The 26,403-nt window shown below is 43.5% G+C and overlaps 1 protein-coding gene across 1 annotated transcript; it reads right to left on the bottom strand.

Moving 5' to 3' along the window:
• Positions 1-6,685: 6,685 nt before the first annotated feature.
• Positions 6,686-14,834, bottom strand: LOC133150382 (sodium- and chloride-dependent GABA transporter 1-like). The gene is made up of 14 exons (XM_061272868.1): positions 14,465-14,834; positions 14,220-14,351; positions 14,023-14,123; positions 13,673-13,782; positions 13,440-13,572; positions 11,544-11,678; positions 11,351-11,454; positions 11,013-11,137; positions 10,785-10,897; positions 9,981-10,112; positions 9,797-9,899; positions 9,499-9,599; positions 9,187-9,354; positions 6,686-9,113 (listed from the first exon to the last, which is right to left on the bottom strand). The coding sequence occupies exons 1-14, from the start codon at positions 14,694-14,696 to the stop codon at positions 8,694-8,696; spliced, it is 2,109 nt and encodes a 702-aa protein (XP_061128852.1). The 5' UTR covers positions 14,697-14,834; the 3' UTR covers positions 6,686-8,693.
• Between the last annotated feature and the right edge of the window lie 11,569 nt (positions 14,835-26,403).

Genomic DNA, 26,403 nt, shown 5'->3' with positions numbered 1-26,403 from the left:
CTTTGTGTGCTTTTTGTGTGAGTGTTCTGATGACGGTAAAACGTTCACTTGGCATTCAAGGGTGAACTATTTTTGGCCAAAGTGCCTCTGATTGAGAGCAGGCTTTTGCTCTTGATTGTGCCGCAGCAATTTAGCACAACAAATTATGAACCGAATGCGTTTTTTTGTTTCTTTCTGAACAACACAAACACGAAAAATGGCATCAAACTGGCCTGGACAACAATGTTTGTATCATGAATAATTAATTGCACAACCTTTTGAGGCACTCGCAGCAATCACATGATTACTCTCTAAACGCTTGGTTGCAATCGCTCTTTGGTGTACTTGTTAGAACGATCCAGCAAAACTTCATCACTCAATTATGAGATTGACTTCAGATTTCTTTCAAGTTGTCTTTGCTACCACCAGGTGGCAGTGTCCACCTACTAGCCAAACTTGGCTCAAAGATTTGTGCGTCGTCTTTTCAGGTGAGATTGCTGTGTCTCCTAGTAACTGGGAAAGATGCACCAGTCATAAAGAAATTGTCAAACGAGAAAAGAAATATTTTTTCCCTCTTGTCTCGCTCATCAATTTTTACCTGAACCCTCTCAGGATGGAATTTCCCTCCCCCATCTATTTACAATCTCCCATATTATAATATTATATATATAATAATATAATATTATAATGCATTATGCCTTCCGAAGAAGCCGAGCTACTCTTGTGGCATGATGGCTGAAACATGCACATTTTTCTTTGTGTGCAAAACCAATCACTCACATAGACCTACTCAGACATCAGGTTTCATCAGCGGTGTGACATGAAAAGAGCATCTAACTCAAGATGACTCATCAGGGTCACGGCAATTTCATCTTAGCCTTCTTTCAGTGCATGGCGGCCACCAGGAGCATGACATCTTGACGACCGCTTACAATACAGGAGCAAGCTAATGGACCGTCGTTTCAATTTGCTCTTCATGGTTTACGTAAATGGCGAGAACCAATGAAGGGGTTTCGCCACAGCGCCACTTTACATGTGCTACAGACTTTTAATGAATCCAATTGTAAAAATGCATGATTTTACTACAGTCTAAAAACTGGCTCGCATATTAGTCTTCACAAATGGTTGATGGTTCCGTAATTCCAAATTTGTTGTGCCCGAACGGAATGCACCCCAATCGGCAGCATCCCTGAGCGCTCAACGTCTGGGGAATTTGCATGATTGCCTGTAGATTATTTGAGCATTATCTATTCCCCCCTTCTCGCCGTCTTTCTTCAGTGGCACTCTGCTGTGATGATGCGCACACATCCTTGGGCTAAAAAATCTAAAATAGATCATACAAGCAACTGGAGTAGATGCACAGGGAGAGGAAGTGGCTCACGGGCAGACTTGAGTCATGCTGGCAAGATCATGCACCCTGATCTGACAGCCTAACACGCCAGATTACAGAGTACGTCATTTTCAAAATGCAGCCCCAGCCTCACAATTGGTTGCTAACGCAAACAACCTCGATGGATTCGCCAACATATTCCTCTTTAACGTGGAGCGCACCGTAACAGGCAGAAAAATGGACCTGATGAACATCTCGAGCTCAAGACATTGCAGCTCATTCATTGTGTCACGTGGACTGCTGGCAATGGCATAACCTTTGTGGAGGGAAGACAAGATGCGGTCACTGTGGATCACAGTCTCCCGCTGAACACAAACAGACCCTGTCAGGCCATCTCAAGATCAGCTTTCAGCGGCGCACCAACCACCAACTCACTACTGATCACTCTTTTCCCCTCCCATCCTCCTCCCACCTCCTCAGACAGTTCCTTCTTGACCGGGGTCTGCTCGTGCCCCCCCCCCCCCCCCCCCACACACACATGTGCCGATACATGTCTCCTTTAAGGTGATTGCTGTGCGACTTTGACCTCTATTGTTGTACTCATTTAGACCATTGCTTGGCCAGGGGCACCGCGCACATGTCTGCACAGTATTTCCTATTAATAGTCTTGGCGATGCATCCATTTATTCATAATTGATTGATGTGTTAATGATTGATTTGCAGGCCATCTGGTATGCAAGAACATGCAGCCAATAACCCCCAGCCTATCTAATCTTTGCGTTTCGTCCGTCCGTCCATCCATCCGTCCCTCCATTATGAATAAATGTAGGGTTTACACAATCAGGATTTTGGAACCAATCAGCCATTTAAAAACATAGTCGACAACCAATCCGATCAGATGATGGAACAAGGTAATCAATGATTTAAATGATTCATTTACTGGACAATTAATTGCAGCCTCGCCCACAAAATTTGCATTTTGAAATACATTGGGAAAATAATTAACCCGTGTGAGGATATATGAATAGAATATCTGCAAATCAGGTGATCAAATTTGTGTAGTCTAAATGAAAGCTTTAAAATCAAAAGGATTATAATTTTATTCCCATAGATAATTTTACAAATGAATCACTACTCTTATTACTCCAAAGTAAAAAGATTATTTTCCGCAAGACACGATCCATCTGATGGATCTGGTGGGCCGCTGCCCCACTTGCCCCTAATGATGAACTAAATGTTGCCATCGTCACTCAGGGGCATTTTCATGTCTCATTAAGAATGTCCGTTAAGGCCGACGTTATGCTCGCTTGACTGAGCTGCTTTAATAAGGAAAGTGACCCAACACCAATTTGAGCAGCAATATTTTCCACTCCCACGTCCAATCTGCTGCCGCCGTCCGTGGTCATATCTCTTCTTCCTTGCCAGTGTTGAACAACCACACACACTCTATTCCCATTTACCATAGCACCCCCATAACCCACTACAACTCCCCCCCTCTGTGTGTTTGGCAGTCACACAGTCAGCCATGTGTGCGCCCAAGACGTTACATAACGCTCGCTTTCCCGCACTCCAGATCAAAGCGAAGAATCCAGCACAGGATTGCTCCTCGCTGACTTCCTCTTCGCTTCCACCATCCCATTGTTGCATGGCATCCATCCCGGTGTCCTTATAGTAGGCTACCTTCAAATCTGCTTGGCTTTTGCGCTTCAATTTCGAAGTCCAAATGTAACCAACTACGAATGATCACAAGTTGAGTGAAGAAGATTTAAGATGCCGCAAGCGCACCGATCCTAGTCCTGACTTTTTCATGTGCTTGCCGTCATTTACTTGTGTCATCACGTAGAAATGAATGTTAACTGGGGAGGAATGGAGCAGGTAGCGGGCGGAGGCTAATTTTAATAAAGGAATATCAATTCCTCCCTCTTGAGTAAAGCTACAAAACTATTTCATTAATCTCAACTTTGATATTTTCATCTTTGATGTACTGCCTCTCTTGAAATTGCTATTGAATAACTGATGCAATCATGGCGAAATATATATTTTTCTCACCGCAGGGTTTCCGCTCAACATTTTTCGCAAGAGAAGGCCAAGAGAGAGAGGAAAAAATAGCACAGCTGAAAGCTTTTTTTTTGCAGACAAAAACAAAGGTCTCTATTAAGTGGGAGAAATAGTGACAGAGAGGAGGGAGGAAGAGGGTTAAAAAGAGAAGAGTATAAAATGCTGTCAGAGGGGCCGAGCCTGTCTACTGCAGAGTGAGGATTGAAATAATGAGTTTGTGCTGGAGGAAAATGCACCTCCAATGTCAAATGCACAGTGGAGGGACCAAAGGGTACAAATGACAAAAAAAATATTCAAGCCTTTGTTGTGTGCAAATATACAATAGCTTAGGGACAAAGAAAAAAAAAACGTTTCTGCTATTATTTAAGTTGTCTAGTATGACACGTACGGGTAAACACACACGCCGTCGTCATGGTCTGTCAAAGCCTCCTGAGAGGGGAGATGTTTTTTGATTCACTTGAATAAGCAGAACTACTATCTCTGTTCAACCCTCACTGACTGGCATCGCTTCGCTGGTCCAAAGTGGCTGCGGTATCAGTTGGGCACAGTTTGGGTCAGAGCAGGTTCACCCCAAGGAAAAAGCAGCTCATTGCAGTAGTGCACAACCAAACTGTGGCTGCAGCATCAGATTAATTGTTGAGAGGGGAGTGGGGGGGCGAGGGAGTTCAGAGACGTCCGAGTAGGTTTGCCTCTCATAGCGTTATCACACCTGACAGTGTCTGGTTTAGGATCCAGCGATGCATGCGGCATACGCAAGCGGCTGGTCATCTGTGAGGCAGAGTGATAGGGTGTGATGTGTCACACGCTATGTAAGCCCCCCCCCTTTTCCTGTTACACTGCCCTTGGATCTGTTTGGCAGTTCGCAGGAACTTTCAGCACACCGATTTGTCTTCCTGCAAAAGAAATGGGACGTGAACTCAAGCAAATAACACGAGCTCTCCTTTCAAATGAAATAGAAGTGCACCATGAGAAACTTTGCAAGTATTTGTTAAGAGAGTTTATTTCTGCTTTTGAAATGTCACGGCTCTTCACTCCCACAATGACGCAAAGACCCTTTTCTAGGGCGCTTATTTTGTATGCACAGGAAAAAAACAAGTGTGATTGTCCATTTCAATTTGTATTTACTCCATTTTGACCCTCATTGCCTCTTAACCTTGCAATGTGCATCGCGTTTGGGTGCCTTCCCCTGTAAACTCCAGGAAGGGGTGGCCGTACCTGTTGTGGCCTTGATCACTCATTAGTGAACACGGCTCCCAATCTTCGCTGGCAAATCAGAATAGAAAGCATGTGCCACATTATAGCTATGATTCACGGCTGCCCGGAGTCCGAGTCTCCCCCGGGGGCCTTCAGACCTCTTAATCATCATGTGCTTGTGTGCGCGCCGTTCAAGGAAGAAAGTAAGCCAGACACAGTAATGAATGAGCTTTTTTTGTGCTTCTCTAAAAGCGTATGCGCCATGCGTCAGGCTGCATGAATGACATCTGAGTATCAGAACAGTTTTTGGAGCACAGAACTACCCTATTAATGTGTTGCGGTTTTCTGTTCAGTTATTTATTTTTTATTTTGCATCATTAAGGTTGTGAGTGGTTAGTGGTGAACAAAGAAAGAAAAAAAGTTGAATTGGGTACACACCATAGGATTTTTCAAACCTCTTCTAAATTGCCCTGTCTAATTTTGCATCTTTAAAGATCTAATAGGCAAGTGTCACCTCTGTGTGTAGCCATGATGAAGAAACACATTCAGAAGTGCAATTTTGGAGCTTCTGTGCTTTTTTTCCAATGTCACAAAATCACAGACGTTAACGGCAAACTCAGTCTTTCACATGTCCCAGTGAGCAGCCATTATTCATAGGGGTGCTTGCGTGTGCATATGAACAAAACAAAAAGGAGAGCGAGAGTAGTTTATTTGAGTCAAGTTTACAATCGCATTAGAAAATGGTGCCCGATTAGCATGTATGCAGAGAGGCTTTGCATGCTTGACATCCTCTCAGACCCTTTTCTGGAAATAGCCACGCACACAACATCCTCTGATTACATTGATATGGAGATTCATGCATCTGCAAAGATTAGTTACTCATTAATGTATTTGCTTTGAGTTCTCGGGTGAGCGTACCTCAGACAGAAGTCTAGGCCAAATTCAACGCATGAGAGGAAAAATGTCACAAATGATCTCATACCATCTTCACTAAGATATGTGCAGGTTCACTGACCCACAACATGGCACCAATAGAACATTAAGATACAGAAGATGAAGAAAAAAAGCGGCAGGCTGGCATCGGGGTAAAAACAGAGGTATAAAGTGGAAATAATGATCAGTATTTTAAAGTTTGCAGCAGAATGAGTTTCTCTTGCTTTCAGCGGGCTAAAGGATTAATTTGTGCGACTTCATAAGCGTCGGTGTTCTGTCATCCTTTCATAAAAGCATCATGGATCATCAGTTTGGTTCTCCATTGTCCTCTCTCATGGCCACACTGCGAGCACTTTTTTTTTTTAATTTAAAAATAGGGTTGCAGCAAAGTGCCAAGAAATTTCAAACAATGTCCCCTCACTGTGATCTGGACGCAAAATGGACCCGGGCTGCCCAGTAAGAAAACACTGAGTCACATTGAATATTTTTTGGGGTCTCAAATAACCAATCAAATTGCACAATGAGGATTGCCCGTTTCAGGCAGTTGATGACCATGAACAGTTTTTAGTGAGAGTCATTTGGTGAATATTACTCATAACTGAAGGAAGTCCAGACATCCTTTAAACTTTCAGGCGGAGCAGCAAAACACGGAGTAAAATCATCAATTAAATCATCATTCGAGGGTCCGGATCAGCTGCGATTGGGGCTTTGTTCAAACCCAGGTCATTTGAAACTCAGCTTTCTTTCCATCCTCCCAACTCACATCACACACACACACACACACACACACACGCCGTTTGCCACAAGCAACTGGAGGGGACATCTCATTCTTTGATCCGTGGCGAGTCATTGTGATGCTGTCAGCTGGTAGCATCTCTTTTATCACACGGGACGCTAATGGGAGCAGCGACTGCGAGAGCTGGAAGAGCGCGTGCACAAACATACACGCATGCACATGAGCGCACACGGGGGTCGGTGAGCTTAGCAGGGCCCGAGGGCAAGAGCTGTTTGGTGGTGGTGTTTTTCTTGTTGGCCGAGGTCGCTCGGTTTAACCATAGCCCACATCGGCTAGTTTTCCTTTTGATGTAGTTTGTTCCTTTTTTTGCCCCTTAGGTTCTTTGCCTCTGTGGTTAAAATGAAGCTTTAAATAAAGACCCGTACACAATAGATTTTATTTCCACTTTATGCCTTTGTTGTGCTTTTATTTGTCCCACATTTCCTCAAAAGTGATCAACTATTGAGTAGAAATACTTTAAACATCACGAGATGGAACAATAGCCAATTACTGCAGGATTCAGACGTTCATCTGATAACAGTGTTGAAAGATCCTGGGACTGCTACTTAGCACACGTTGTCATCATATTTTCTAGAACTCTTTATTTTTTTCATTCTTTTTCTGTTTGTAGAACATAACAATCGTGCTTTATCATTTGACACCATTTAAATACATATCATGTCTATATAATGTTTTACATTAGGCAGTGAGACAGTTAAAAATATACAAAACAATATTGTTTTACTAGACATAGGTTCTATTTTTAATATAATCATCGGTATCTTCATTGTCATTTCGTCATTTCATATATTTCTGTCAGATATGTGCTTTAGCTTCTGTGACCAAAAATATTATTGCAGAAAACAGCAACTCCATTTTTTTTTTTTTCTTCTTCAACATTTAGACATTAACTTCCAATGTATTACAGACATTCACAGTTACATGTTTACACGGTACGGATTTACAACAAACTTCCAGAGAAAACTGTGGTAGAGTAACTTTATACAAATAAATGAAAATTCACGGGACATGAACTGTAGCCATTACACATTCCCCCTCCGATGTTTCGCTTTGCACTGTGAACGTGTTACTTTCCCAACCCGATTCTTTTATCGCATTAGCTGCCGCAGAAGTTAACAAGCATGGTGCTAACACGCTATGGTAAACGTCTGGGCAAATTAAAGCTTTGCGCTTGTCACAAATGAACCAAAGACAGCAGAGACAAAAAGAGAAGCAGACCACTTGCTTACTGGCCTGCGCTTATACATCTACGTATGTATTGCTGAATACATGTATTGATCAAACTAATATTGATCCATACAGGTACAGAAAAGTCATGACTCAAACACAGTTGGTCCAGGCTCTTGTGCCAGCGTACGATGTGGCCCTTTAGTTGTTGTTGTAGTTGTTGCGCCCAGTCATGTAAACAGACCACGGCTTGGTTGAAATTGATGTTTTGGCTTAAGGCCATCTTTTTTTTTTTTGTCAGGAATTTCAGACATTTTTCTCTGATGTTCCTGAGGAAAGCATGCAAATCGTAAACAGCGCTGACTGTCAGGATTAAGGGATAGTCCACGTTAGTAAATCACTTTCTCTAACCCTGTGCTTTTTTTATTTCTTCCTTTTTATTTGTGTACCCCTTCGTACCCTGTGCTTCTGCCAACCAGACGCGAAAATGGCATCGTTTTTGCATGTCTGCCTATTGATTTGGTCCTCCATCACATCGACAACATAGAGTATAAAACCTCCTAAAAATAATTCTAAAAATGTTTCCATCACATAAAAGTTTTTTTCTTTTTTTTGTACTGAAAAAAGGAAGGAAAAAAATAACAGTCCCTCTCACACAAAAACATGACTGGATCGCTCCAGCTGACTTCTAAACATTAACTTCTTATTGGCATTGTGCTTTCTCACGAGCTCCTCGACTGCGCTCTGGCCTTCAATTTGCCTCACAGAGTGCAACGTTTTGAAAAAGAGACAACTGTGTGAGATTTAGTAAACATCCACGATAAAATTGACACAGCCCTTGCTGTTGTCAGCAATGTCAATTTTGTTCACTACTTCATCTACTATATTCACACAGGTATTTACTCGATTTATGAAGATATTCAACATACTTCTAATCTATATCTCTAGTTATTTTTTTTCTTTTCTCACAGTATTACACAGTATGTTTATTTTATTTTTCTTAATACTCAGATTTATGGTTGTAGCGGTGCACACTAACAGTCTTTGATATTTTCGGAATGCATACCAACAGTAGGACATCGTTGGCTTGAAAATGTAGGAAAATGAAATGTGGTTGGAAAATCTGTTTCGATCAGGTATTGCCCTCGGAGGTAGGTGAATCAATTAAAATCTTGGAAGTAAGTCCGTTGTAATGTTCTCTTTTGTCTACGTGCTCCAAGAGGGTTTCTTCGTTGTCTACACGTTGGCCTCGGCAGTGGTCAGGTTAGAGGTCGCACTGGCTGGGTTTGGCGGGTTAACGGGCTCTGCTGGATGCGCTGGGTTTGGGGGAGGGATTGTTGGACTGACTGTTGTTGTGGGAGGGCTGGCCGGACTGGCCGTAGTGGTGGCGGCTGTGGTGATGGTGGTCACGATGGTGGGACAAGTCACAGGGCTAGTGGCAGCGGCGGGAGGGTTAGCCGGCGGCAGAGCAGGGGCTACGGGGCTGCTTGCGTTGACTGGAGCCGGGTTGGCGGGGACTGGATCGGTCGGGCTGGCGGGGTTGGCGGGATTAACGGGGCTGGATAAATTGGCAGTATTGGTTTCCACCTGCTGCTCGGGTCCGTTTTCCTGCGGCCGCCTGACAACCGCTGGAGGCTGAAGCATTATCCGAAGTCGCTGGCAGAGGAATGCACACTGGTTACAAACAGTCGAGCAAACTTAAGCAAAGTAAACTTCAAAATCCTCATACCTCTTTGTAGGTGCCTTTAAGGCCGAGATACATATAAATCATGTATCCCGGTATGAGAACCATAGAAGAGAGTGCCATAAGCCAGCCCACTCCCTGACCCCAGCCTGGGAACACATAGTCTCCCATCGTGAGCGGAACCATTTGTACGGCGCTGAACAAGAACACCCCCTGTGGGAGAGATGAGACACTTGATGCTTGATCGTGACACCAATGACGATTAGCGGGCGTCTCATCGCAACGTGGCGGCGGGCAGCTGATATTGACTTTTCACCATGCTTCATTTTTCACGTCAAGTGTACTGATCTCACGCACACCGACAATGAGGGGGGTGAACACCACCCAGCACAGCTTCCACCACACGCAAGGCTTGTAGCCGATCATCTCCTGGATGTTGTCGTAGAACTTGTCCACGCCTGAGAGACAAATAAATGGAGGGTGAACAATCTATTTCAATTTGCTGCAGGTTTGCCACGCATGATGATGAGGGAGGCAAGGTGACGAGTGAGCACTCACGACCTTGACGGTCAACAGTTTTATCCCCTTTTCAAGTGTCCTCCAACTGAATGAATGAAGAATGTCGAGGTTTTAGTGAGACAAGAGTGATACACACCGTAACACCAGGATATGGAGATGCATTCAAAGAAGACCAAGAAGAGCAGACACATTCCACTGGCAGAGTAGTAGTCAAACAGCTTGAACACATAAATCCCACCCTGTTGGCAGAAAAATGGAGTTGCGCAATGTCAGCGTTATATCACACCATACGAGGTTGGAGAGAAAGCTGCCCGTCGTACCTGTGTGATGTTTGAAAGGCCGATCACATAAGACACCAGGCAGACGACTGCGATGAAGATCTCTCGTCTACCTCTGAGCGCTCTGGGAAATTCATCCACTAAAGCAGTAATGAAGCCCTCCACAGTGCAGAACTGAAGGACGAGAACAGCAGGCACAGAGATGAAAGGCCATTTTCTGCAAAAATCTTGCTATGTATTTATACTTTATTGCTAATTGTGAATTTATTGCTCTCTATATCTACCGTGTTCATATATATTCTAGTTTCAGCTTGCATGTTCAGAGTTACGTTTTCTAAATCAGACTTAGTTGGTGTTCCGGTTAGGGCAGGATGAAGCCAATGGAAAAATGAAACTTGGTCATGGTATTGACTTCTCTAGATGTTACTGCTGGTTTAAATAAAGGGGTTTAAGAAATTTCAAGTCCGTGAACTTTCAGTATGCCATTTAGAGGACTCAAAAACCACAACTGGTTCACAAAGCAAATTTGAAGCTTCATTTTCTCATCACCACATACAGCACAGCTGCCTCAATGCTTTCTTCTGCTGCTTTTGAATTGTGATATCACAATACGTAGATACAAAATAGTAGCAGTAGTAAACCTGCAGGCACACAGAGGTGATAAAATTGCTTTAAAAAAAAATAAATCTTGGCCGTTAATGTCAAAACTCGCCTCTAACTGTGCAGAAGAAGCAAATTGCATGCTTATCACGCAGCAGGCAGGGGTGGGTGTGTGTTGCCATGTGATATATTTGCATTTGACTATTTAGGTCAGTCCATGAGCAGATTGTTACTGAGCCCACTTACCTGGCTGTCTATCCCCAGCATGAGCAGCATGGAGAAGAACAGAATAGCCCACAGTGGAGACACAGGCAACTGGGTTACAGCCTCTGGGTATGCCAGGAAAGCTAAGCCGGGACCTGGAAAGCAAATAGCAAAATCACATTCCATCAATTCTCATGCTGAAAGTCAGGATGGAAACCCTTAAACAAGGTGGCTCTATTGGTGGTGTATCTTTGACAGACGAGTCGTTACCTGAAGCCGCTACATCGGCGATTTCCTTCTTGGTCACGTGTGCCATGAAGCCAACAATGGAGAAAATGACAAAACCAGCAAACATGCTGGTGCATGAGTTGATGCAGCAAACGATAAGAGAGTCTCTAGTGGAAGCAAGTGAAGAAAAATTACGTTTTGCATGTGGACAGAACGTATTACATCACTTTGAAACAAACGCAACTGAATATTAATGTGACACAGAGCCACGCTGCTCGGGAAAAACACAGATTGCAATCATGTTTCATTTTCTCTTAGCACACAGACTTCAAAAGTATTGTATTAATCTTAAACGCCAACATCCATCCACACCGTCTCACCTGTAAACATTATTGTTGAACGGGTTGTAGCTTCCAAGAGCGATGAGTGATCCCAATCCCAATCCGTACGAGAAAAAGATTTGGGTTGCTGCGTCCAGCCATACCTGACAAGAGGAGCACAAATATTCCCATTCGGTAGCTCTGTCCACTAATGCCCGCCATCGAGGGTCTCAGAGCGCTAGCATGTCGTTACCTCGGATTCTTTGAGCTTTTCGAAATCAGGCGTGATGTAGAAGAGAATTCCCTCTCTTGCTCCGGGCAGGGTCACTCCACGAATGAAGAGAATGAAGAGCATAAAGTAGGGATATGTCGCCGAGAAGTAAACCACCTGTGAAGTGTGAAGCGGCCATCAGCGAGATATCAGCAGTGCACAATTTGAGATGGATGGACTGATTGTTAATTCTGTCAACTGGGAGCAACTGATTGTTGCTGAAAATCGGTTGATTCAGTTTCATTTGGTCTTGGCGAGTGGCATAACTGGTAAGAAAGGGTTTCTGGCAAATTGGTTAGTTGTAAGCCAACTAGAATGAGCAAACATTCTAATGACCAGCCGCTTTCATTTAACTGCTACTCGCCATCGTAGACAAATGTCTAAACAACCAATCTGTCTTGATATAAGTAAAATACAGGGACAATAACGCATAAGTAGCCAGAAAATTAAATACGGAAGTTTAATTTTGTAACATTGACCAGAAAAATCCAGTTAAACATCATTCTTGATAACAAGTTTATTGAACGCAAAAACTAAAATGATTCCTGTTGTCCTCCATGACAGTAGACATTTGTCATCGCAATCTTGGATTTAAAAAAAGTTACCAATATTTTTCCTATTTCTTAAATCTGAAGGCCTGGATTTGGAATTTTTAAGATGCTAAAGCCCACCAAAATCTCAACATGTGAGAATCATGTCCCATATCCATATTGGTCATAACCAGAATAAGTGCATACGAACATGCAAATTAACGATAGGTCCAATTCATGTGTTATGAACTTGAATATTGACACATTCATCAACATAAATAATAACGATTTCATGAGCAAAGAAATTAAGGCCATTTAATTACTACACATATTCCAAAACATGGATTTTATATATTGCAATAAATTGCACCTTAATAATTCCTTCACATGAAATAAAACACCAGTCATTTTGAATATTGTAGAATTAAAGTTTTGGGGGAAAAAAGTGCTAAGTTCAAACTTTGAGCAGAAAGTTGTATTGGGTTTCTGTCCAGCATAATTGCAAGCAAGATAACAGTAAGAATACTACTTTGGTAATGGCATTCGTGCTCACTACAGTTTTTGCAGCCTCATACCAAGAGGTAATCAACATGGAGCTCAACGTATACTGAGTTACAACATTTTAAATCTTGCTTCATTTCTTTTAATGCCTGAACAAAACCAGAAAGCGGGGTAGAGAAAATACACCAAAACGCCCAGTTTCATGTCACAACGAGATTCTGCCATTCCTTAGAAAGTCACAGTTAATCCATTCATTCTCCCCACGGTTAATTATGTGCTGTAAATGTAAACTCATTCCCGCTTTTAACGTGTCTTCAATAGTCAGACTAAACAACCAAAGCTGCTGAAGCCTGACTGAGCTCATCTCGCTCATCTCCTCTTCTCCATGTGCATTCCCGACAGCATGCGAGCGAGCGATTTATTTGCCAAACGTGCCGAGGAAATATGATGTTTAGTGACCAAGTCTAATTTTATTTACCATGGTCACGTGACAATGACTATGTGGGCCTGTGAGGGGAGGCGAACCGCCCCGAGAGAAAAGGCATGACAAACCCAGATTGCGACCAATGGCTGATAGTTGCTCCTCCTATCACGGATCCACACGCAGCGCTAATAGTGTCAGGAGGCTTGGAATTAGCGGAGCCACTGTGGGGCACAGTCGGATTGTGAGCACGACTGTTTTCTCCCGCTATGTTGAAATTCAGCTTGACAATTCTGACTTGAATTGTAAATCATGTATGAGGCAATATTAGACTGATTAATAATGCATTCCGGTCATATAAATCTTCCGATTGGGACTCGGCACAGCACAAAAAGCTCTTGATATGCGCATATGTCGACGTCTTACCTTGCCTGTCCAGCTGACCCCTTTCCAGATACAGAAGTAGACGAGAACCCAAGCGATGGCCAGGGTTATTGCGAGTGGCACTCGAAGCTGGCCCGGTTTTTCCAAGCCATCGGTCATTTCGTGCACATTGCGCCTATAAATCAAAGCGAGTGACAATACCACTGTTAGACAGCCTGCCGGCCTTTTGTTTATCCAAGGGATTCATCGAGGGCTACAGGAGGATGGTATCTTACTCCCAAAACTCCACCACTGCACTGGTGAGGTTGGTGGTGTCTGGAATGGAGTAATTTGTGTAACACTTTTCTGTGTTCCATAGATTGTTACATGAGCTCCATGGTAGATCCTGGAATAAAACACACATGCACAAAATTGTGCCTGTGATTCATAAATTGGATTGTTTAACCACTGGCGGAGCTAGGATTGTCTCCTTGAGGGGATTGATTCCCAAGTGTCAATGATCTGGAATGGCATGTGTGTGGGGGGGGGTTCCAAATATATTTCAGTGGGCCCAGTGCCCTCTCAGCCCCCCCGCTAGCTCTGCCAGTATCTGATTTAATCCTTCATCTTCATCTTGTGTACTTACAGCGGTGAAGGAGTTGTACAGGTAATAAATAGCCCAGGAAATGATTACAATGTAGTAAATGTTAAGCCAGAAGGAAAGGACAGCAGCTGCAAGGCCCACACCTGTCACACACACACACACACACACGTGGAAAAAAACGCTCCACTTATCTGTATACATTCCTACTGTTTGAATATATATCAGGAGATGAGCTATACCTTTAAACATAGGTGCCAGTTTCCACACACCGAGCCCCCCAATTGAGGTGTATTGACCCAGGGAGCATTCCAGAAGGAACAATGGCATCCCGGCAAATATGAGGGTCAAAAAATACGGAATCAAGAAGGCCCCTGGATGGAGATGGAAGAGTGGATCAAGTCAGACATCAGCACAATAACACCTGCATGTCAATGCAATCATGAGGCGGAACTTTGCTTGTGGAGCACACAAAAAAGTTGTTTACCTCCACCGTTTTTGCCACAGAGATAAGGAAACCTCCACACGTTGCCCAGTCCGATTGCATAACCCACACACGACAGGAGGAAATCAAATTTCCCTCCCCATGTTTCTCGAGCTGGCAACTCCTTTTTTGTATTTTCAGGCTTGATGTCCAGCGACTTGGGCTTGTCATTATTGGCGGCCACCTCGTTCAGTTCCGTCACTTGGCCATCCGTTTTGGTGCCGTTGGTTGCCATGTCTCTGGCTTTGGCACAGGCCCTGGCAGTAGGACGGTAGGCTTCGGCACCGGTCCACGTAGACAACAGCTTCGCGGTTTTTGCACCAAATCTTTGGAGCGAGCGTGATGAAAAGAAGTCCGCGTACACACGGATCGTCAGTCGCCGTTAACCTGCAGGTATGGTAAATAGAGCAGTTGGTCTCATTTTTCAGGCGGGCCGAACCGGCTCATCATGAGGCAGCACTGCATGCACATTTTGCCCCGCATTATATGCACCCCTCGTTTGGCGCAATAGACCCAATTAACTGTGCAAATCTACTTTGCCTTGATGTGCGCATTTCAAACAGACATTAAAGAACCGAGTGTGAATAAGGACCTTTGACAACAACAAGAAGAACGTTCCATTCATATTAGAATCGAACACACGCACGCACGCACGCACGCACGGACACACAAGTCATAGATTGGAGTGAACGCAGACAACAATTGCGCTCAAACGAGCGGCAATCAAAGCCAAATTATTTTCACAAGACAAAAAAAGTCTGGCAGTTAATGCACCAAACGAACAAATCACAAAAATGAGGGAGGGAAAAAACTTGGAAAAATCACTGCAAGCGCAAGACGCGCGGAAGCAAATCTCCGATGAGCCTGTGGGAATCATAATAAAGCCCTATCCACCAATTACCACCTGCAGATTCTCTTGACGCTTGTTTTCCAAAAGTGTGCACGCAGAGAGGTCTCACACCAGGTGGGAGACACAACACACCGTGGAGACAAAGGGATGTCCAATGCGTAAAAGCCTTACGCATCGTTCCAAGCCGTCCAGCCGACTTATTAGCAAAACAAGCACAATAACGCAACTGCACATTCAACAAGATTACTGCTCATTTTTCCTTTTTTCATTTTGTATTAAATGTATCGTAGAGGCGCACAACACGCACACACGCGCGTCCGCACACACGCACGCACAAATAAATGCATTGCTTGTGCTATAACTCACTGCCGCAAAACAATCATAATCATACATTAAGACATTTGTTTCCAAACGCTCGCGAGCACGCGCGATCACGCGCGCCCGCCCGCCCGCACACACGCATATACGCGCACACACAGCAGCACCTGGCGCATATACTCACGGTGGACGTGGAGTGAATGTGGAGGATTCGCAGCCTGCCCCGAATCAGTGTGGATACCTCCTCTTGTGGATGAAGTTGTAAACTCCCAATATGTCTTGGAACATCAATAGGTTTTACTTCCATTAAAAGCCTTAAAGGGACCATGCAGCGTCCAAGGGGTCCAAAGCGCAAGAGCTGTCCAGCCGGGGAGCGGTGCTGAAAAGACCAAAGGGAGGAAGAAAAAGAAGAGGATGAAGAAGAAGAAAAAGAAGAGGCGGATGAATCAACGCAGGCAGCAGCCGCTTTGCCTTCTTGTGCGACTGTCTAACATCAACAAGCAGAGACTCAACTCCCGTCTACACAGCCTCAATGTCATCTCAAAGTCGACCCCCCCTTCCTCCTCATCTTCATCTATAGGCTGCATTGACGTCAAACTTGCACCCTTTGTATTTCTCATATTGTTGTATTCCTCAAGCCAATCACAACATTGAACATTAGCATTTTACCCAAACATCGACAATATTTTTAAGTCGTCCGTATTACGCTGCTTTATTTCCCCTGATACTCATTTGACAATGAATGGCTCCATAATATATCTTCACTCGTGTGGTGTCACAAAATATGCATCCAGCTCCCCTTCCAGCAACAAGATGAATTTCACCAAGGTAAAAAAGAATAAAAAAATGGAGGCATGTGGCAAGGGTACGATACAAACCTCATTATTTGGACCGGGAAGCAGTCAGCAGCTGTCTGCAGATTGAGATGAAAGCAGCTGGTCAATAAAGGGAGGAGACACATCACTGCCCTCCAAAAATGAGGTGATGATGAGGAATGAAGTCTGGAATTAGATTCATAAAATCTTTTAACACATTTCTTTGCATTCATTTTTATCCCACCAAAAAATGTAAACCAAAAAGGAAATGGTTGACTTGTAGTTTTGTAACCCCGACACTTGTTGCCTGATTTCATCAATTTCTTGACAGAAATAAAAGCATCCCACCCTTAATAAATGCCTGAATTGAGGTGTCAAGTGACTGAGGTCCTGGCAGTGAGAAGAAGCGTGTTTCCTGCACCACAAGCTGAGAGAGCACCAGATGGTGAAAGCAATGAGGGGTGAGCTAACCTACTAAATGATACCACATGAAACGCAGCATTTAAAATCCCATCTGGGGTGGCCGGCGGCCCCGCAGCCCTGCGGTGTGAAACATGATACATATTTACACACCTGCTGATTGAGCGCACAGGCATGTCCAATAGGCTGGTGACATGTGACCTCCTCGCCACCAGCTGCTCTTGCAATCCACCAATTTGGAAATGTTCATTTGGCTTCTATGGGTACGTTGGATGTAAGCCTCATTAGGCCAAGATGACTTGTTCTGTCACGTTGGCTTTTAGGGAGCGCTCAGTTGCGTTGTCTCTTTCCTGGCCCACTGGCTGCAAAATCACTTTGCAGACTCCGCTATGCTATCATTATTTTACATTATGTACCCTCACACGGTGCGGTGGACAATTGGTTAGCACATCTGCCTCGCAATGTCGAGGTTGGGAGTTGAAATTTGAGCTGCAGCCTTCCTTTGTGTCTTCTTTCCACATTACCAAAAAATCCATGTTAGGTTAATTGAATGGTGTAGGTGCCCTAGAGCTCGTGTGGCTTCTTTCCACATTCCCCCCAAAAAGCATATTAGGTTAATTGAATGGTGTAGGTGCCCTAGAGCTAGGTAATTAATCATGATTTCGATTTTACTTCTGAAAATCTCAAAAACATCGTCACTAGGTGTGCTTTAGGCTGTTGAATGACACCCTTGCTGGAGTTGACTGGAAACCCAAACACAACATGAAGAACTTAACACATTGTCTAATATCTACTATATCTAATTGTAATATGTAAAATTCCTTCTGAACATCGCCAGTCTATGCTAACGTCAATGTGAAATCTCTTTGACATGCCAATGAAGAATTAGCATCGACCTCCGGGAGTGTATTCCTTCTAATAAAAAATATTCACACGCAAACACAGTAAAAACCTGAAGACACGTGCAACATTGCAATACTCAGTCACAATCTTCCCAATGTGTGAAAAATAAGTAAATGCATTAGAATAATCAGGTATGCAGGAAACAAACTGGTCATGATAAAAAGATGAAAAATCCCGGTTGTGGGCCATACTATAAGGATCTATTAAAGTTTTTATTTTAAATGTGATCAATATATAATTTATTCTGTTTCTACTGCAGCTTCTAATAAACAATGGTTTGCCTTTGTGAAAATGTTTTCATTACAACTTTTGTATTGAAAAGAAAAATAACAAACAATAAAAGGAAAGTGAAAGCATTTTATTAACACTGGCGAACATTTAAATAATTGGAAAATGAACATTTTAACTGCTGCCAATTTATCAACACTTTATTGTTGTTATTATTATTCTTACATTCAAAAAAAACAAAATCCTACAAATGCAATTGTTCTCAGGTTATACATCTGATTCAAGCAAGCCTTTGGAGTCAGTGTTGCGATTCAGTCGCATCTCCCAAATGCATCTGTGCAATTTGAGGCCACATATGAGCTAATTAGCATGATGATGTCCCATTAATATGCTAATCAAAAGCATCTCACATATTTTATTCATATTGTCATAAACTTGTTTTCCTCCAGCTGAAAATGTGCACTCTTTATTTCCCTTTATTTTTCTTAAAAACAGTCACTATGTAAACAAGTAAATGTGGAACATCACATCCCTTTTGACTCTCGCCAGACACCTCGATTTGGTAAACAGCGTTAATACCGCAAGCCATAATTATGGAAATGCGGTTCCAAAAGGAAATACAATCCAATGAAATAGCGTCACCAACCAAACACGACACCAAATATTCACAAAGGTGCGGACCCACCAGAAAGGTATTGAGACTAAAAATATGTCTAATGATGTGATCCCACAGAATTACGTTGTCCTTGTTCCCATCAGCCTCAAACTGCCATTGCTTCCGTGCACGAGCGTATAAAATAACACCGAAGTGGCCCACTTGCGTCTTCACATCACACATTTTTTATCGGGGAAATGATGCATGGCTCACACTCGCATGTGCTGAACGGAGAGGCCCGGCGTGGTTGTCGTCCACGATTGGATGTGGCTCACATTGTGATGTGCACATTGTATAGCATGCTCTTACGTGCCCACTCTCCTTTGGCGTAACATTTGTTTAGCATGACCTAAATTGTTATGAAGTGAGTGTCCCAGCAGCTCCGTCTCGCCTTTTTCTTCGTCAACCTCGTCTTGCGTTCTCTCGTGCGCACGCACGCACGCACACGCTCGCGCGTACCACAATTTCCAATCAGGCAAACACGCTGAGAAGACAGTTTAAATTCTTTCTTTTTTTTAATATCAAACAGTTTTAGTCAGAGATACTTTGCATATGTGGCACAATATTGCGGATCTCAATGAGGTCAGCTGTCTTCTAATATTTCAATGCAGGGGTCGGCAACCCGCGGCTCCAGAGCCGCATGCGGCTCTTTAGCACTCCCCTAGCGGCTCCCTAGAGTTTTTGCAAAAATGCGTGAAAATGGAAAAATATGTTGTTGTTTTTTTGGGTTGTTGTTGGTTTTTTAAATATGTTTTTTAGATGGTAATCGCGACACAACCATGCTTGTGCTGTAAAAATGTATGTAGTTGTAAATATATTAAAAGTACCGAATATAAGAATGACGCCAACTAGCAAAATTGCGTCATAACCTGCGACACAGCGCAGGTGAGTTGAAAACAGGTATTTGAGTGATCGGCCATGGATTCAAAAGGCAAAAAGAGAAAGATTGCTGATGAGAACAGAGGCTTTGAGAAAGAATGGACCCAACTATTTGCTTTCATTGCCAATGCTGAAGCATTGACTGCATGTTTGATTTGCAATGAAAAGTTGTCAAAGAACAAGAAGAGCAATTTGGAGCGACATTTTCAGCTAAAGCATGCTAAATTTGCTGCCGATCACCCAGTTGCAACTGAGAGGAAACGTGCAATTGCAATGCCGGTGGAGAAATTTGAGGACCGAATAAACATTTTCAAGAAGTGGATTGCATTTCCAAACTCTCTACTGATGCAAGTGTTGTTGCAGCCCGGGAGATAATAAAGTGCGTATTTTGGGACTTCCAAAACAAAACCGAGATCATTCAGAAAATGAATGACATGCCTCTCCGCACAAACAATATCACCGATCAGCAAATCAATGACATCAATTCAGCTCCAGCTTTTTCTCAATTGCCTGTGATGGATGAGTCGTGTGACGTGACCGATATCCAACAGACAGCTCTGCAATGCAGGTACGTGAACTGTAATGGGCCGCAAAAAGAAATGATCAAATTGATACCATTATTTTATTATTTTAATAGTAGGCACGCAACTTATGTATTGACAGTCTATGTTGCATTATAAAAGGCTTTTAGATTTTTGCGGCTCCAGACAGGTATATTTTTTGTATTTTTGCACCAATATGGCTCTTTGAACATTTTGGGTTACCGAACCCTGTTTTAGTGAGTCCACCTGCCAATATTTGTGGCGCTGTTTTAAAAACTCTGATGGTTTCTCCCTCTGTTATATTCAAAGAAGAAGAATCCAGGTGTTGAAATAGACAAGCTTATTCCTTTGCTGGTGACTCTAAAGAATTGCGCTTTGCACAAATCCGTAGAAATATGCAGCATCATTTTCATAAAGTGAACAGCATGTTTGCGTTGAGGACTCACCTGCTCATGAATGAGCGACAACTAGCATACGGTGTGCATTTACAAAAATGTATAAACATGACAAACAGTATGGGGGCACTAAATCGCTTCAAATTTTGTACATGGGTTGCTAGGCAACAGCTTAAACCAATCTCCGTCTCTTCCCCGGTCCCTTCGACCCACCCCACGTGGCTCTCCACTGGGATCACTTCGCAGCTATCGGTGAAAATGATTAATTATATTCTACAAAAAGTCTATGAATGATGTAAATTAGTTTTCTAGGGGTTAAAAGGCACAGGAAAAAAAACAATTAAGCAAAGTAACCTGGAAATGTATGTTATCATGAAAATATGTTTGTTTGTTTGCACTAGACGTATCTTATATATGTGTCATTTTTAATTATGATGAACGGCACACCGAGGTTGTTGCAACGACTGCAACGTCTCTCCAATTGTTTGTGATACATAATACGTCGAGTTCTTGTTAGGACACATTTCAGCTCCTCACTTTGCGTCACTGCTTTCTTTCCCTTGCCCTGCTCGATGAGCCACCATTCCTGTAGTGTCGCTGATATAACTTTTAGACATTCCTAGCGGTGATCGGACTAGCCAAAGCTAGTTCTACGCAACCTGGCCAGAGCATTTTCAGCACAGTGTGGCATTTTCTCCCAATGTAGCCTCAAAGAGCCATTTTTCTGAAATGAGTTGAATTGAGGTATTGCATTTTTTATCATTATTATTCATTTTGAAAGAAAGCCTTACATTTTCAACATTTACATGGTATTTATAGGAAGCAATGGTTTTGAATGCAAACCAAATACCAATCTTCTGCCCTATAAGTTGAATGCGCAAAAAAGGATTTGCGGGTTTCACTGTGCACAGCCTATATGCGTTAGGCAACACAGAAAGGAAGTGAGACGAGGGGTCCGTCATCAGTCTCACTAAATTGCAGGGAGGCGAGATGTGGAGTCCTTTAAGTGCGAGCTGCGATCCTTTCTCAGCACACTGACCTGCTAATCCCTTCCATTCTGCCACATCACTATGGAAACTGACTGTGTCTCACCCTTGCAGCCTATTCGTGCCACGCAGCCCCGTCTGCCGCTGACATGGACATTGTGCGGCAAAATACTAGGCTAGGCTCATCTGCATATTGTCACTTTGTAGACGTGAAAGCGAGAGCTTGCATGTTGTCTGTATGTTGGGAGGACTATTGTCCCCCAAAATGTTGCTCCTGCTACCTGCTATGTCAAGTCTTTGCTACTCGTCAGGCAAAAATGCAGGGGAATACTTGTCATGGTTCTAAAAGGTTTATCATCTTCAAAGCTGAGGGAGCTGGTTCTCCACTCCAACGGTGAGACCACGCAATCCTTCCAGCACTTGCAAGAATGGGCAAATGCATCTGAACAAAATTTACCGGTTAAGCTTCCAAAGCAGAGATTTAACATGAAGATTGGAGAAGAACATTTGGATTTACCTCTGACGTCAGCTTTAATCCACTTCAAACCACTTCTCCACTGATTGCTAATAATATAGAGGTGTATACAATCACCAGAGCTTTCAGTGTGGTCACAGCGCAACGCTCATGCTTGTGAACGTCACATGACCAAAAACTCAGAAAACAAGTGAGCCGTGATTGTTCGTTACTTGATTGATTGGTTGAAGTACGATGACGTCAACCGCAACCACTTGATCACATTTAATTCTCTAAAACTTCTCCTGAATGGAGCTTGTTATCTTCTCGCTAAAATTTGAAGTAGATTTATTAGAAACAACAACACACGTACAACTTTTTATGGCATATCGAGAAATACAGAAAAATAAATAGCCCAAACATTCCTTTTCCCTTTTAATACCACAGGTGACATAAGTACGTGATGTTTGTGAGAGCCGTGTAGCATTGTTCACCGTTCTGCGTTAAAGGCCATAGATCACATTTTGTTCCATGAGTGACGTTTTGAAAACATGTCGGCGCAGGCTGTCACTGTCAGACAAGACACACGGGAGGACGAACCCGGGACATGCTACATGGCCGCCGGTGCTCATATCGGTGGTGCACATGAAGAGACGCCACATGACCTTGTGGAACAAGCCCCACGTATGTTCTCTACATATGCCGGCTTGTAATAGTCCACACGAATGCTCTGATGCAACACCTCCAACGTGTCCCTCCCTTTCAAATGAGACATGAGCAAGAGATGAGATGACTTCATTTAGTTGTCGTAATGGCATCAGGAAACATTGACCTTTTGTAGGCTCCTCGAGGCCATGATGTGAGTCACATGACAGGGGGATATTTACAGTGCCTCTCGTCACTGGCCCTGTCAAATCACAGCGCACTTCAGTGGAGCCCAGCAGGCCCAAGGCTGGACTTGGGTTGCTCAGACTGAAAGGTGTTTTTTTTATTTTTTTGTCTCCTTGTTTTTTAGGCTGCACTCTGCGCAAGCCTGCATGGCTGAGAACAACGTGAGGGCATGAGGGGACTTGCGTGTATGTTTGTGACAGCTCGTGTAAGTGTTTACACATACGAGCAGGCGAGCGACACACACTGTCTGCGCAAGCAATGAATTTCAAGCTAATTTATTTTGTGAACGAGCCTCTGGCATCGAGCCCCAGATTGGTCTGTCAATTGTTTTGCAAATAATGAGACTTCTGGGCTCCCGTGGTCGTGTCTGTATCTTGCAAGGTCAAACTTCTTACTTGATTTTCTCCATTGTTAATACTGCTTTGCTTTTAAATCTCGTGACTACCATTGTATATACCAATGTATATTTATATATTTAAAAAAAAAACACACACTTTTTTTAATGTAGTAAGAATGCTGTTAAACTCACCCCAGATATTTTTCCAAGTGTCTGATAGAGAGTCTGCGGTTGAACACAATTCAGTCCAGGACAGCAAATAGTAGTTTTAGATTTAGAATCAGCCTTCCCATGGAAAATATTGAATTATCTTGTATCCAGTCCTACACCCCATCGACGATTAACTGCCGTAGCGTCATGGCAGCATGTTTGTGGCTTAAAATGAGGTTCTAGTGAATAATGACTAAAGTTGCATTATGATGACAGTCTGACCAAATTAGATTTTCTTAACTTTATTATTTTTTAACCTTTGCCTCTATTTTACATTTCCACAAAGAGATGCTTCAAGTCTGCCCTGAGTTGGCCTGAAAGAAAAAAAGGGGTCTGAAATGTGGTTTGATACATTCCTGAGTCCAAATTGTAAGTATGCTTCTGTCTGTCTGCACTCAGTAGATGGACTGTAAGTCGACTTGCGGTGCACTTAGAGAATTCTGAAACATTGTCGCAACCCTTGAGGGATAATGGATTACATTTCATAGTGCAGCTGTTTGAGTGAACGGCAGATCCAAAATGTGTGTGTTAGTGTGCGTGTGCGTGTGCGTGTGTGTGTGTGTGTGTGTGTGTGTGTGTGTGTGCGTGCAAGGAGATTTTCACTGTCATCGGCAGGTTTCCTCAACTGCGTTTGCACAGGCTTATAAGACATTTTGGCGTTCCCTGACTGCTTTGCTGTTAATCTGTATTTGGCAAGTTAAAAAAAAAATCTTTACAGTACACATAGCCTTATGTAGGCTAATTATCATCCAATGAAGTTATCATACAATCAGGAAAGAACATGTAAATGTGGTTATAAACACATGATGCTTAAGGCCTGGAGCATGACCTCATGCAACAAGAGAGCGTAGAGCGTATTCCAACACAGGAAAGCAATGAGTTTATTGCATCCAAATCAAACTCAAAGGGAAACATAGCTACAGGCACTACAGGGTACACAGGGGAGCTTCTACTTGTTTGTTTGTGCAAATGTGTGTTTATTCTCACAGTTTATTGTTGGAGCGCTGGTGCATGCATGCTTGCATGCTGCTGGACTGGCATCTCCAATCGCGACCACTTTGACGAGTCCTTACCCAACCCCAAGTGACTTGTGTTCTGATGACAATACATGTCAATTACATCAGTAAGATCAGTAGATCTTTGGCATATAAAGTGACTTAAACCCTAATGTTTTTTTTTTTTAACTACAATGATATGTTGTATGCACCCTCACTGTGGACCCGTTTTTATCCATCTCACGGGGCAGCCATTTTACCACTTTCTGTTGACTGAAAATGACATCTCATTTGCCAGCTCACATGGCTCATCAGTTTTCTGAAGCTGGGCCGTGATTGATTGTGACTTAAGACCTGGCACTATGATGTCATTATCAGTTGACAGCAAGTGGCAAAATGGCCGCCTGCTGAGGTGGATAAAAACAGGTGGAATAAAACATTCATCAGAACAGTGTTTTGACTAGTTGGACTGCACAAAACGTTATTACAAAGCATATTTTGAGGGTTGGTTCCCCTATTAGTCAAATATTAATTGACCTGTGTCACAGTGCTTTCATCCTGGTCATATCTACTCCCAGTTAAATTCACACATAAACCATGAGATACACTTCACCAAATTTTTGGTCTGAAAAAATACAAAAGGGAGTCTTCTTTGTCCAGTCTCAAGAGCAAGACCACTTTCAAGTACTTCAAACACCCTGCAGTGTCAAATGCAACATTTTGGGGGTCACTAGTAAGAGGTTGCTCACGACTCGGTTGTCTCGTGGAAAACATTCTACGCGGCAAAGCCGCCACAACGTGGCCACTGGCTCATTAGAGCTCCGATGCCAGGATCCAAAGCAAAGCCCGCCCTCTCCGGCGTCCCTTTCAATTTCTGTTGACCTCTAGCTGGTGAAGCGCTTGTCTGGATCTGGCTTTGCCACAAAGTCACAGCCCACCTTGCCAGGAGCTGCTGGCGGCCTGCTTGTCAGGGGGAGGCAGCTGAAAACGAGAAATAGATTGACAGAAAGAAAGAGAGGAGGACAGGCTCAGCCTCCCTCCTCCCTTTCGGCAATCAAGGAGCTGAGGACACAGAGGGTAAGGGGGAGGAGGAAGAGGAGGAGGAGGAAGCATAAGACCTATGCTTGGAGCTCAGCTGCATGCCAAACCCGATCATTATGTCACGAGTGTTGCAAATGGGCTCCGCGCCGTTTTATAGCGGTCCATGTCGACGGCCAGCTGATTCAGTGCCACCTGCGTCGGACATGTTGACATGTTTCTTCACTTGTGTCCAAATGTCCGTCTGACAGGTGCATTGTGTCACAGTAGATGCGCCAGCACATGTGCATGCATGCTTGTGCAACTTGCACACCCAGAAGAAGGACGTTGAAAAGAAACCATGTACATGTATTAACCCTGATTGTGACCCTCCCTGTGGTTCTGATTGGTGGAGGAGACAAAGAAGAGAAAATGATAGTCACTCCAAGGACCAAATGTGGCATGCAGAGAGGGAGGTGGAGTGGAATTGAGTGTGTGTGTGTGTCTGGTGGGGGGGGAAATAGCCCCGCTCATCTCTCATTTTCGAAGCGCTACTACCCAGCAGAGTTTCTATGGCAACCACTCAAAAACGGTGTGCGGTGAATTGTGGATTTGAGATGCGCCGTCTGATTGCGCCATGTAGAAGAAATGGCTGCCGCTTTCGTCAGCCGCCCCCCTCCCCGCTTGTAAAAGGAAATAGGTGGAGAGAGCCAATGAAAGCGCACATGGCATATGCTTGCTTCCAATCTTTGCAGACAAATAAAATCAAATAGAGGCTTTATGTTGAAAAGCGGGCCCTCCTGCTCATCACTCCTGGCAGCCTCCAAACATGTCTGACCGGGTTACAAGTGCTGGACTAATGATGGCGATTCATTTTTGCTGCTCCCCACACAAGAGTTATTCTCTTTTTATTATGAGCGGTAGCCAAGAGAGACACAAGGACAAGCAGCACAAATCATCTTTAACTTGCAGCTCCTCCCCTCCTCCTCCTTGGCCTATGCTATACTACCTGCGTGTCAGCCATGTGAGGTCTTTGTCAAGGCATTG

Source organism: Syngnathus typhle, linkage group LG2, assembly GCF_033458585.1.
Source record: "Syngnathus typhle isolate RoL2023-S1 ecotype Sweden linkage group LG2, RoL_Styp_1.0, whole genome shotgun sequence".
In the NCBI taxonomy this organism is placed as follows: domain Eukaryota; kingdom Metazoa; phylum Chordata; class Actinopteri; order Syngnathiformes; family Syngnathidae; genus Syngnathus; species Syngnathus typhle.
The sequence above is the reverse complement of the archived record's forward strand: the minus strand, read 5'-3'. Positions and strand labels throughout refer to the sequence as shown.

What these genes read in the sequence shown, in the direction of transcription:
- LOC133150382 (XM_061272868.1), bottom strand. Translation starts at nt 14,696, where the DNA reads ATGGCAACCAACGGCACCAAAACGGATGGCCAAGTGACGGAACTGAAC. An exon ending in CTGTGGCAAAAACGGTGGAG is followed by an intron (nt 14,352 to 14,464) that starts GTAAACAACTTT and finishes ATCTCCATCCAG; the next exon opens with GGGCCTTCTTGATTCCGTAT. An exon ending in TTAAAGGCACCTACAAAGAG is followed by an intron (nt 9,114 to 9,186) that starts GTATGAGGATTT and finishes TTCCTCTGCCAG; the next exon opens with CGACTTCGGATAATGCTTCA.